Source organism: Ictalurus furcatus, chromosome 19, assembly GCF_023375685.1.
Source record: "Ictalurus furcatus strain D&B chromosome 19, Billie_1.0, whole genome shotgun sequence".
NCBI classification, from domain to species: Eukaryota; Metazoa; Chordata; class Actinopteri; order Siluriformes; family Ictaluridae; genus Ictalurus; species Ictalurus furcatus.
This window is the reverse complement of record NC_071273.1, coordinates 8,004,030-8,018,011: the sequence shown is the minus strand read 5'-3', so window position 1 is coordinate 8,018,011 and position 13,982 is coordinate 8,004,030. Positions and strand designations below refer to the sequence as shown.

The window sequence follows — 13,982 nt, the reverse complement described above, 5'->3', positions numbered from 1 at the left end:
TATTTCTCCTAATAATACAGCACACTATAATTGCATTATAAACTTAATCAAATGCAATATTAGTTACTTCTCGAGTTAAACCAGACGAAAAAAAAAAAAACCCCGATTGAAATCATATGAAATATGAACCCATGACTACGTTCCATGCATTTCCAAATGCTTAACATGACTAAAATTAAGACCATAACCTTCAGAAAATCAAGACCACTCTTAAATTTACTCTGCCAAGATGAAATCCAGACCAAGACAATAAAGTAATAGACAATGAGTAAATACAGACAGGAACCTCCAAAGCCTTCCAGTAGAGTACAGCATTCAGAGCCAACATTTATATCATCTAGGAACATCAAGAAACCTCTGCTCCAGAACGCATAAGCACTGACGCTAAACGTCCTCTGTTAGATGTTATCAAGTCTACTGATTGCATCGGGCTGTGCCCGTGCGCACATTCGCTAGATTTTTGAAATGCCTTCGATTAAAACAAAGTCATTTGAAGTGATACTACTACTACGTCTAGGTCTACTTGTTTTGCTCATGCGCCACCTGTTTACAACACAGCCCAAATTAGCCTCTAACTAGCCTCGTTGTATATGTCATTTCTTAATCTCGCACACATTTCTAAGCCTTCGAATTGTTTCGTTCCCTGCGCTCCTTGTGGTATTCATTCTCCTAGGTTTCTAACATTTCAAATCTTTAGTGTAAATATAAACCATGTACAGTATGATGTTTCGCCCTGGTCAAAAGCCTGACTGATTTTTACACCGAACCGGTGACTGCTGATAACCTGGTAATTAACAGCGTAGCCTAGGGTTACAGGCCACAGGAGACTCGTTTCTTCCAGCCAGAACTTAGCAAGAAGAAAGAACGTCTTAATTACTCTGCTTTATAATTTACGAGTTCAAATCCATTCAGCAGAACTAATCATTCTGAAAATGGGGAAAGTATGGATTTGTTCTTTGGTTGAAATGTTGTTTTTCCCTGAGTTTTACTGAAGGGCAAAAAAAAGAAAAATCAATAAATAATTGATTTATGATTTGAATCGTAAATGAAAGTTGTTAACTAGATATTTCTGTCGGCCCTTGTGGAGTCCGGCATACTGTATTGACATATTTACATACAGTACCGTGTGAAAACAGTCAAATACTAGCATTTCTCAACGTCTGAGAAATACATTTCTATCCTCTGATGTTTGTGGTGTCTTTAAAAATGATCCCAGCATGTTGGAGGACCCGATGCTGCTAGTATAATATATATATATATATATATATATAAAACATGCTCGTTCAGATAACTATCTAATAAGACTTGAAATACACTCTTTCGCCTGGTGTCATGTGAGTAGTCATTCATAGCAGGAGTGTGTAATAAGAGAAAGATCTTGAGCAACAGGATATATGTAGTTCCCAACAGAATACACATTCCCCCGCTTTTAGGCTCAGAATTGCTAACGTTTCTTTCTTTAATAAGGAAAATGCATCAAGCTAACAAGGTTTACTTGGCCTTTAAAAAGGCAGTGGGCTTACCCCAAAGTGGAAATACTGTGGAGAAATCAATGGTGGTGTGTTTGGTTGCAACCTCCTTACAACAAATACGTAATTAGTACCTTTACGTTCTGACGTAAGCAGAGAAAGCTAATCAGACATCAATGCAAAAGGGCAACTCCTATCCGCTGAGCTACTGTATATAGAAGGTCAGTGCACAGCAGCAGGGAACTACAGCCAATCTGCTCTTTCTGCTCGCACAGCTGGACTCCAAAGCTGAGAGTCAGGGAGGAGGAGCAGGGGAACTCGGTCCAGACACCCACAGGCATCTGCCCTTTGGCGCCTTTTGTGTTTTCAGGGTTTTGTATTGATTATTCTCTTGACTGCACAGAAATACAGAAAGCGGGATAAGCTGACCACCCCCCCGCCCTCACCCCACCCCTCCCCTCCATCCCTCCTCAATCAACACAACTTTCCTCACAAAACCTACCCATTAGTACAAGTACTTATATCAAATTGCACTTTTAACTGATGTTTTTCACTCTGAATATTCAGGTCGGATTTACAGTATGATATATAGAGGCTGGGGCTTAATGTACTAAAAGGGGGTTACTGCCAGATAGCCCTACTTTCGACGAAGCAGTGCTGACATCAAGTGGACAAACAAAGAATGACAGTTTTTCAGGCAGACTTTGGTCCGCTTTAATAGGAACACCTGCACTGCATAATTTTTGCAGTTATCCAATCATTCAATCATGTAGCACCAGTGTTCCTGTCAATCTTGTGGTTACTGGAAATAAATGAACATCAGTGGTCATTCGGCCTAACGTGTGATTAATTTTACTGTACACTATATGTCTAAAAGTTTGTGGGCATCTCCAAAATCTAGAGGAAAGCATTCTCGGAAAAGAGTGGAGGTTGGGAACATCTGGAACGGGATGTTCAAAAAGCACAAATGGGTGTGATGGTCAGGTGTCCACGTACTTTTGGCCATAGAGTGTGTCTTCGTTATCTAAGGTCACACAACTCGCATGTTTGTGTGTAAGCAGATCTGCAGTCACCTGTGCCTTTTCTTCCTTAATGCATTCGGCTATCTGCGAACAATCAGATGAGGAACTGCTGTTTCTTACAGGTAAACCTGTTAAACCTGCTAAACCTGCAAAACACAGGAGTTATGTCCACATGCAAATAACTCGACCTGCTGTTGCTGACTGAAAAGGCAAATTTATTTTCTGATTTGTGCTGAAAGTGCAAAATTTCAAACTGTCTGGAAAACGAAAATATACCAAAAAAAAAAAGAGTCAGCTTCATTATTGTTAATTACAACAACAAAAACAACACTCAAAACAAAAGTCTCTTCCATTAAACCCTCAGTTCTTTCTCCAAATGAGTGCGCTGGTGCACTTTCAGCACATACGCCTGCCTGAATCTCTTGCCGCACTGGGCGCACTCGAACGGCTTCTCGTCCGTGTGGATCTGCATGTGTCTCTTGAGGCGGCATGACGTGAAGAAGCTTTTGCCGCACTGGGGGCACGTGTATGGGCGCACGCCGGTGTGGTACCTGGTGTGCAGCTGCAGGTAGCAGGCCTGCGTGAAGCTCTTGTCACAGTGTGAGCACTGGAACGGCTTGATCCCCGTGTGGTAGCGCTGGTGTTTCAGCAGCTCCCCGAACGAAAAGAAGGTCTTGCCGCAGTCCGAGCAGAGGAACGGCCGCTCGCCTGTGTGCGTGAGCTCGTGCCTGGTCAGGCTCGCTTTATACGCGAACGTTTTGTTGCAGACCGAGCATTTGAAGATTTTGTCCTCGGTGTGGCCGGCTACGTGCGCACGGAGGATCCTCTCTCTCTTAAAACTCTTGCCGCAGTGCGGGCACAGGTACGGTTTCTCATCAGAGTGCGTCCTTTCGTGCTTCCTCAGCTCTCCGGGGTAGAGGAAGCACCTGCTGCAGTGAGAACACCTGTAGCGTCTCTCGGCTGTGTGAGTGCGCTGATGGGAGAGTAGGGCGCCTTTGTACGTGAAGCCCTTACCGCAGCTGCAGCGGTACGGCCTCTCGGGCTGATGCACGAGCATGTGCCGCTTGAAACTGGTGGCGCACACAAAGCTGGAGTTGCAGAGCAGGCATTTGTGCGGTCGCTCGCCCACGTGGCCTCGCTTGTGCCTGATCAGCGCTGCCTGACAGCTCAGTCTCTTGCCGCAGTCGTTGCAGCGCTTCAGATCGTCCTCGGGATGCGTCTTGTGGTGCTCGCGGCGAGCACTGAGCGAGCTGAAGCTCTCGCTGCAATACAGGCAGGTGTACATCCAGGATTCATTGTTCTGAGGCTGAGCTTCCGGAACAGGCTCGCCAGGGAGGGTCGGAGGGGGTTTTTTGAGACCGTGTACCAAACGATGGCGCCGCAGGGCTTGAACGTAGGAGAAGCGGCGGCCGCAGTGCGACGCCGTGCACTGGAAGGGCTGCTCGCCCGTGTGGCTGCGCTCGTGCGCCTTCAGCATGCCCGGGTAACGGTAGCCTTTGCCACACACCTGGCACACGTGTGGCTCTTTCTCGGTCGCCGACGAAACCGTGTGGACCTTTTTCATGTGACTTTTCACGTATCGCTCCTGGACGTGTGTATACGGGCACTGAGGGCAGGAGAATGTCTTGGAGGAGAGCTCTGCAAAACAGTTCACGATGAAGCAAATGATGAATAATCATCATCATCATCATCATCATCATCAAGACAAAACGAAGCTAGCTTAAATTCTTCCACACTGCATCAAGACGTGCGTGTATTTGGACAAAACTATTTCACTGGACTATTAATCTGCTCCGTTTTTCATAGTTATGGTATTTACATTGGTTTGGCATACATTCGCATTTCCTGTACTATCAGTGCACCCCGTGTGTTGTGACCAGCACTAACGTAAATAAAACTGAATCCGAATCAACAGAAGACACATTCGTGTCTACACGCCGTTTCGTGTTTTTCAATACTTCTCTCCATTTTTAATCGAGCATCAAGTGGCTCTGGACCTAAACTGCGAAGGGACCGTCTTCGAAGTGTGCCTCATTAAAAGGCATGTTCCGTACGAACGCTAAACCAACTTAACGTCTTAATCGTTCCATACACACATAAGATAAATAAACAAATAAAAAAAGAGGTATCATAATTTCACATAACAGATGATTACATATAGTCCACAAGACACAATAATAACTGAATTTACACAAATGAACCGGTTCAAAAGTCCCTTGTCCGTCCTGAGAAGTTAAACTGCCCGCCGTTCAGAAAAATCCACCAGGATTATTACAAACTATTACAAAAGGCGCAAACATTCACTGATGCTCAAGAAGCCAACACACCGCATTAAACCAGGGGGTGTAAACTTTTGAACAGGATGGACGATGTAAAATTTATCATCATTTTGTTTAATTTGTTTTCATTTAGTACTGCCCTTAAGCTGCATGAGATATTTACATGTTTCCCAGAAGACGAAATAATAACAATTCACACCGATCATCCTGTTCAAAAGTTTACACCCCCCTGGCTCTTAATGTATCGTGTTGCCTTCCTGAGCATCAGTGAACGTGTGCACCTTCTGTAATAGTCGTGTACGAGTCCCTCAGTCGTCCTCAGTGTGAAAAGACGGATCTCGACATCGTATAGCTTGTGGACTATAGGTAAAGATCTGTTATGTGAAATAGCTTATTTGGGGCAGAACCAAATAAAAACGAAATGCAATTTTTATGACCCCTTTTATTATTTTTTGAATGATTAACATTTTGCAGACTCTGTAAGGCGTATATAAACTTAGGACCGCAACTCTAAATGCAAAGTAAGAAGGTTTATACTGTCAGCTGGTGTGTGGATGTCCCGAGGAAGCTCTAAATACCCCGTATTTTAAAAAATGTGCATGGGGGAAAGGAAAAAAAAAAAAAAATTCCACTTACCAGTCTTTCAAAAAATAAATAAATAAATAAATAAATAAAAAATTAACTCTACACACTACCAAGAAAAACAAGGGGTGAAATGAATGATACAGCATATCAAAATACTTGAAAGTCACTTGTATAGTAATATGGAACAAAACAGGGACTAGACTTAACCTGTATTTCCATCACTTGTGTCAAGACCAGGAGGCACAGGCAGCTCAGCAGCATCCCTAAAACAATAAAAATGTGTTAGTCCACAACCACTGCGTACTAGACGAACGATTCGTTGTGCAAAGTATTACAAGAGATTTTTTTTTTTTAATACAGTGGGGGAAATAATTATTGGACGCGTCAACCTTTTATTTCCCTCACTGTATATTTCATTTAAAGTAGACCCGAGTACTAAACGGGAATCTAAAATCTTCGACACTACTGACCCGTTATCTGAGGGGATACGTTCTCCGTCCACTTCTGTGACCGTTCCGGAGTTTCTCACGGGTGCAAGCGGCGTTCTCTCTCGCTTCTGACCGGTTACCGCGCCGTGGCTGCGTTTCCGCTTCGGGAGGTTAACCGATTTCAACTTCCAAGTCTTCTTAGGCTTTCGAGCTGATCTGCGGGTCCCGGCAGCTCCGTCAGCAGCGGTTACAGGCACAGTGAGTGTAGACTCCAGAGGAGGTGTGACGCTACAGGACAGATTCAGTCTCGCCAGTCGTTCTGCTTCTGCAGTCATGTGTTCAGCGCGTCCTACAGAGCCATCGTTTCTGTTCCGTGTCGGTGCAGATTCTCCGATATAGTTCTCAGCGTCGGTGTGCTTCTCACTCTCCTCAGTGCTTCCGTTAATCCGTGACTCCCTCTGATCGCCGTCAGCAGCAGGGGGTGAATGATCGCCGTCCTCGCTATTGTCCTCTCTGATCTGGTTCGCATGTAGTTCAATCTCCGTCCATTCGGATGTGACCACTACAGTCTCGACGTCGGTTCCGTCCATTACGCACACGGGCATCTCACTGGGAGCAGGTGGATTGAGACTATCGCCGGAGTTTATCTGAGCCACTCGGCTTGCCTTGGCAGACAGAGCGGTCAGGATGCAGTCACCGACTCTCGGCGACGATGACGAGGCTGAGGAGGAAAATCAGAAGGAACTCGTAAGGTTCCCGTTTAACGAGCTGAGAACACGGTATAGTCTGGCACAGGTATTTGGCATAGCATTTATGCATTATTTTTATAAATGCACAAAAAACACCGGATTAAACTACAGTCCTAAATTAATAATATAAATTTTCTGGTGTGTGTGTGTTGGGTTCTTTTCTGTTTTGGACAAACGGTTGTGTAAAGTTTTAGTCTGAAGTTTATATTTGTAACACTCAGTTTGTGGATTTTATTTTAAATAAACAAAAAACACGGCACTGAAAGTTTGCCCCGCCCCCATCCGATTAATCCGGAAAAAATTAAAATAATCGGCCAACTAATCGATTATGGAAATAATCGTTAGTTGCAGCCCTAACACACACACACACACACACACATTATACATATATATATATATATATATACACATATATATACACACACACACATATATATATATATATATATAAAATAACCCCAGATTTCACCTTCATGGCCTTAATTTTCTGCTGTTCATTCAATACTGACTACTTACACATCAAACATCAGAATGAGGGGAGACAAAATGCGATCTCTGGCTGGTTTGAGTATTTCAGAAACTGCTGATTTCCTGGGATTTTCACACATAACAGTCTCTACAGAACGGTGCGAAAGAGGACATCCGCCGAGCGGCAGTTTTGCTAGCGCTGACAGGAAGTCTTTGGTATCTCAAATAAGCACTCTCTCCCACCGTGGTGAGCAGAAAAGCCTCTCGGAACATGTGACGCTTCAAACCTCGAGGTGGATGAGCTACGACAGCACGTAGAAGACCACAGTGGACACAGACTCACTGAAACCGGACAGTTCGTAAAAGCACGTCTAGTTAAGTAAGCAGGTTGAACAGGTGTTCCTAATGAAATGGATAAAGTGGTAGGGGAGCATATGCTACCACCCAAGTTTGTTAATATATTCTCATACTTCTCTGTGGAAGAATTTGATCGTTTATGCATCATTAACATACGTTACGGTTATCTAATAAGGTTTAGTAGATTGTCAGGACATGGAAAGGACTGTAGGTGTACTGAATTCTGACCCCCAGAGCCTTCAGGCACCCCGGGTTGAAGCTTACGATTACCTACCGCAAGTGTCCAGATGTCCAAGGCACTTATGGTGATGGAGCAGTGATCTCAAGCTATCTGGGTTGCTGATGGATTCCTCACAGTCTTTTAAAGCGGAAGACTCAGATCTGAGCCAGACCGCAGTCTGAAACCAAAAAGGGTTTGTACAGAGACGTTTTAGGAATACTTTATAAATTCTGCCGTGCTTAATTGGCCAAACTGATTGAGGCCCAAAGAGTCGAAACAATAACAGACTTCTCTAGTATTACTATATAATACAATTTGCAGACCGTAATATTCCAGTCAGTGTTTCCCCACCTGAAGGAGGTCTGGCACTGGTAGGAAGTGCTCCAGTTGGGATAGGAAGTCCCACATCAGTGTCTGAAGGGCAGAGTCATAGCTGGGACCAAACTCCAGTGGAAACACGTTCTACAGAGAGCAGAAAGAGAATGAGAGTCCTCGAGAGTGTACACAGGACAAGGTCTCTCCATAACCGCTGTTAAAATCCAAGAATAATATGCTTGTTAATTTTCTAGTCCATTTTTTTTTGGTTACCAAAATGAAACATTCAAATGCATGTCTGTCAACAAACCCAGTTTGCGTTCATCTTAACTGGGGTAATCTGATGGTAACGTATATGTCCTGTGCTACAATATTGATAGAAAGATTTTAATTCTCCTTGTGACTGTCAAGCAATATGTTCTCGAAGAAATATTTGCTCTATTGTGCGTGAGCTTCATTGTCTAGTTCAAAATATACATTTGTAGTGTTTGCAGTGCCCCAGTTGGCTATACTATGGGGGAAAAAAAATACATTACTACATTATATGCACGCACCATCCACTTTATTAGGAACACCTGTACACCTGCAGTCAATTACGTAGCAGCAGCACAAGGCATAAAATCATGCAGATACAAGTCAAGAGCGTCAGTTAATGCTCAACATTAACTAAGGCTCTTGACCTGTATCTGCATCATTTGCATGATTGACAGATGGTATAATTGCATGAATGCGCATGTGTATAAGTGGCTACTGAGTGTACACTAATGAGCGTACACTATTACCAGGGAGAATGACTTCAAGAGCTTTACTTTAAAATCTACCGGAACCCAAACGTCCGATTTCTGTCTTTAATTTATTCATTCATTATCATATGGTTCATTTACATGTGATTCATTTACATGTGATTCATTTACGTATGATTCATTTACGTATGATTCATTTACAAACGTCCGATTTCTAATATTAACAAAATGCTCATGTAGGGAAAGAAAAAAAGAAAAAAGAAAAAATATTCCTGACCTGGAAGAAGTGTTCTCTCTGCTCAGTGTCTCTGATTAGTGTTTGAACCAGTTCCACAAAGTGAACTCCTGTCTCGTCTACCTCCGTGCTGTCCACCTGTATGACCAAACAGCAGCCTGGTTAACGGACACGCTCTCTCGCGTTTGAATGAAAGGAACTGACAGCCAATGCGTAGGTGATATGATGGACGTTCTATTATTAGGTTAAAAGCATTGACTTGCATGTTTGACCAGAGGAAGAACCAGCTGAATGCTGTTGAGATGAGGCTGGATTAAATCTGTGTCCACGGTTTCATTCCTGTAGCACAGCTCCAAAATCAGCTAGTGGAAGACATAAAGAAGAGCATTTGTCAATAAACCAGTGATCTACTTCTGCATATATATGTTTAAAAGGGTTTTATAGTGAGGGAGTAATGTGCAATGGTGGAACGGATCATATTTTCCAGACTATAAGTTTTATACGGTTTTCTTGCTACCTAATACGCACGTAAAGGTTATACTGTATCTTCTAGAAAGGAAGTAAAAAAAAATAAATAAAAAAATAAGTATGTGGATGAATTTACTCACTCAAAATACATACAAAATTAGATCCGAACATGCTTTTGGTGAAATATCTTTTTAATTTGTTCTCTTGAAACATAAAATTTCAGAAATTATAACAGTTTTTCTGTAAACATACTGTTAGAGAAGCTTAGTGTGTTTTATTTGCTATGTGGGTGTGTTTCAGTTCATGAATGCACATACAACCGTTCCATTAAGGCCAGTTGTTTCCATAGAGCAACAATTACATTTAACCATTTAACAGGATCCTCAAAATATATCAACGTGTTGAAATGACAGAAAATAAACGTTAACTTATCCTAGACAGTGTTTCGTGGTTTTTTCCCCCCTTTAATTGTAAGTAGTTTTGCCTAAATATTGAAAAATGTATCGAATTTTAAGAGCCCTCCGATGATGTCCTTCACCGTGCTACATGTGACGTGGCATGTATGTTTTTCGTTATGTCAACGTTAACTCCCTCCTTTTCCAGTTACATTAAATAGTACTATTATAAAGTAGTTTTGTATTATTGCCCATCAGAAAATTGAGATAAATGCAGTAGAGGTTTAAAAATGGACCACTTTGGCAAATCTTAATATCCGTTAAATGGCAAAAGAAAGAAGAAGCCGATTTTATGGTAATGGGATCACCTTTGCTCGTAGACCCAGAACAAGTTCGACTGCATGCGTGGGACTAAAGAGGTCCGGTACAGCTTCAGTAACCAACGAGACAAAGTCTGCGAGCATCCCGTACTGCATCACATCCTGCTGCTGCACGATCCGCCACAGCACCGCAGACACGAGTCGCAGAGGTGGGACCAGGAGGCGCAGAGAGGGCAGCGGAAGAGGATCTGAAACAAAGATTACGAAGAGTACACAGCATATACTGCTTAGTACAGTTTAGCATTCAACTCGCTTATAATCACACTGGTGTTCTAATCTGGTGTCACCCAGATGAGTTTACTTCCTCTCAAGGTTTCCTCCTCATGTCTTCCCAGGCAGTTTGTCCTTGCCACAATGGCCTCATTTATCCCCAGATAAATATATATACACACACTTTTGAAAATAATGAATTAAAAGTATTTCTGTAAATATTATCTAAATCAAATTTGAAATATTTCTTCACAATATATTGTATTTTGGATATAATGGATAAAAGGTGAAAAATGTACAGTATATTCGGAGCTCTCACAGATAACTAATACTAATCCCAGCTCTGATACCTAACTGCAGACACACACACACACACTAACTGCAGGTCTCTTCAGTGCAGGTCATAACTATGGACACCCCAAACCTCCACCGAAAGCACTCAAAATGCTAGTTGGGGTGTTGTCCATATAAAAATGGCACCCCCCAAAAATGAAGAAAGTAGCAGCTTTCTGGCCTACAACGCTGCACTTCTGATAATCCAGGATAAACAGATTATACCCATGTGAAACCTTTTGTCTGTTAAGATGGCAAGAGCTGTATAAAAACCTTTCATGGTGATTTTACAAGTGCTTCCCATGTCTATCAGGTATCTGCCAATCTAATACTGATCAGTATCTCAAGCCGGTCTGAAAAGATTCACCAACAAGATGGTTTTTTTTCTTTGTTTGTTTGTGATGTTGACTGGCATGACACAGAAGGAACAAAAGGAGACAACTCGTCTTAAAACGTGCCCTCATCACCATCTCGGGACGATTTTGAGAATCAAGTCTGAATATTTCAAGGGAATGAGGGAAAAAAAAAAAAGCCGTAATACTATGATAAAAACGGTATGCTTTTCTAAAAACGTGGGACATTGAGGATGTGGTGAAGCTGTCGTTTCTTTCATTGAAGGAGAAACTGTGCGAGTTCCAGCTGTTACGCTGCAGACGTGACCATGGATAGCCTCGAAGGAGACCTGGCATTTCTCCTTCAACAAGAGAGAGCATTTCTTCTCTGTTTGTGTGGTTCTTTCTTTTAAATATACACGATTTCCTGCACAGTCGTTTCAACGTTTTTATACTACTACTACTACTACTACTACTAACAATAATAATAATAATAATCTGGTGCTGATGTGCTGGACGATAAAGTAACGCATTTCTTTATTTTCTTTGCTCTGATATGCACCATTCTGTCATAATATTAGGACTTATATTATATATTAGGACTTATACCCATATATTACAACTTTACTCACAAAATATTGCGACTTATTTTCCCCCCACGTAATATTCCTACTTTATTTTTGAAATATCTCGTATATTATGACTTTCTCCCACAAAATTATGACTGTAACCTCAAAATATTACACCTTTATTTTCGAAATCATGTATTTTTAAAATATATATATTATTATTATTAAACTGTAGCCCTAACATGCTGTTGTAGATATAACTGTAGTTCACATCACTTGGCAGCACAAGCTTGTACACACTCAGCTTCATTACTGGGTACTCAGGTATGGACTGATACTCTGAGGTCTGATCTCAGTGTTGGATTGGACCGGTGCTCTCATCACATCCGGTAACTTCCTGCAATGGTCCTGCTGCTTTATTTAGTCACATTTCCTGTTCACATTCATTCATTCATTACAAAGTGCATCCTCAGTGTAAACTTTTAGTCCAGACCCGTGCACTACCTTGTTAAACAGCATGCAGAAGTAGTAAAGGTTTCCTCAGCAATGACTTGACCTTCGAGTAAACATTTAACATCTCAAACTATCACACAGCAAAAGTCTGACTTGTTTTTAATATTTATTTTAAGAAAGAAATGTCCTTGCTGTTGTCTAACAGCAGTTAGTTACCTTTAGTGTGCTCCTGCCTCGAGACTTCCATCACTACAGCGAGGCTCCAGCCGCTTGGTGAATGATTATTAATAATAATAATAATAATAATACTATTATTATTATTATTATTCCCCAGATAAACGTGTAGCTTTACTTCAGAAGTGAACAGACTTCTTCACACGGCTCCAGTGTCGGCGTTTTAAACAGGACACGAGTGTGTTTAAAATAACAGCGTTAAATTGAAGGCAGCTTTATCCGTCTTTGTAAAAAAAAAAAAAAAAAAATGTAATAAAAACACACCAGAAATTCATGGAGCTGTTGAACAGTCCGAACACAACACCGGATTTTTGAGTGGAAACTTTCCTCAGGATTTTCTCACAGCGTCATCACGCGTCCGGATGACCAAACTGCAACACCTTTATTTATTTAGCAGTTCAACACTTACTTTCCCAGGCTTTTGTTGCCCCTGTCCCAACTTTTTTTTAAGATATGTTGCGGCCATCAAATTCAAAATGACCTCATTTTTTCCTTAAAATGGTACCGTTTAAACATTTGATATATTTGCTATGTTCTATTGTGAATATCATATGGGTTTATGAGATTTGCAAATCATTGCATTCTGTTTTTATCTACATTTCACACAGCGTCCCAACTTTTTTGGAATTGGGGTTGTATAATCATTACTATTTATTTGATTGTAGGTCCCAGTGGCTTATAAGAAGTCCACTTGAGTTGTAGCAAAGCTGATTCGGTCATGCAGGATCTGACCATTTCTGTCCACTGGGGCCACTCAGGTGCTTGCTCAGTCCATTATTGGACTGAACAAGATTGGACTACCGCAACTCACCCCTCATAGTTTTAACCCCTGCATGCTGTCAACCCCCTGTAACTCGATATATAATGCAGCTGCAGACGTTTTTTTCACTCTCTGCAAGTTCTGGCACATCGCTTCGTTACTGCCTTTCCTCCACTTGGCTTCCTGTATCGGGTTAAAAACACTCATTCTGGACTACAAAGCCAAAAGCGGACCTACCTGACACTCCCTCAAGATACGAGGAAGACATGTATCGAGACTCCCCAGGTGGTGGACTGAACTTGGCCTGGTTGTCCAAATAGCTGAGTAACTGGATGTCTTCAAATGAACACTGAAGACGTATCTCTTTACCAAGTATTTTAATGAGTACTATCTATCCATCCATCTTCTGTACCACTTATCCTACACAGGGCCGTGAGGGAGCCTGGAGCCTATTCTAGGGGACTCGGGGCACAAGGCAGGGGACACCCTGGACAGGGTACCAAGCCGTCACAGGACGGACACACACTCACAAACTACAGATAATTTGGAAACGCGAATCAGCCTACAATGCATGTCTTTGGACTGGGGGAGGAAATCGGAGTACCCGGCGGAAACCCCCGAAGCACAGGGAGAACATGTAAACTCCATGCAGACAGGGCAGAGGTAGGGTTCAAAACCCCCAACTCTGGAAGGGCGAGGCAAGCATGCTAAGCACTAAGCCACCATGCTTAATTATTTTAAAAAAAATAATAATATCCTGTACTAACTCCTCTCTAACGGCATTTTACCTTGATAGTATTCTTAGACGCTGAGCTATCTGTAGTAGCCTGAAGATGCTTTTAAAGCATCAAAGCACATCTCTAAGTCACTCTGTGTTTGATTACACCATCTACCAAACCCTTGAAAAAAAAAATTAATAAATAAATATAAATATAGTTGGGGGTTTTTTGGACAATGCATATTGATACCATATAATGC

The 13,982-nt window shown here is 41.9% G+C and overlaps 1 protein-coding gene across 2 annotated transcripts; it reads right to left on the bottom strand.

Annotated features, from left to right (window-relative positions):
* Nucleotides 1-1,284: 1,284 nt before the first annotated feature.
* si:dkey-14k9.3 (C2H2-type zinc finger protein) lies at nucleotides 1,285-12,688 on the bottom strand. 2 transcript variants are annotated; one of them, XM_053650418.1, is made up of 9 exons: nucleotides 12,227-12,688; nucleotides 10,102-10,301; nucleotides 9,134-9,232; nucleotides 8,913-9,008; nucleotides 7,929-8,039; nucleotides 7,632-7,755; nucleotides 5,826-6,504; nucleotides 5,563-5,618; nucleotides 1,285-4,129 (listed from the first exon to the last, which is right to left on the bottom strand). In XM_053650418.1, the coding sequence occupies exons 1-9, from the start codon at nucleotides 12,255-12,257 to the stop codon at nucleotides 2,844-2,846; spliced, it is 2,682 nt and encodes an 893-aa protein (XP_053506393.1). In that variant the 5' UTR covers nucleotides 12,258-12,688; the 3' UTR covers nucleotides 1,285-2,843. The 2 variants fall into 2 exon arrangements, with proteins under 2 accessions (XP_053506393.1, XP_053506394.1); XM_053650419.1 differs by lacking the exons at nucleotides 9,134-9,232; nucleotides 10,102-10,301; nucleotides 12,227-12,688 and having other exon boundaries at nucleotides 7,929-8,106; nucleotides 8,913-8,986.
* Nucleotides 12,689-13,982: the final 1,294 nt, after the last annotated feature.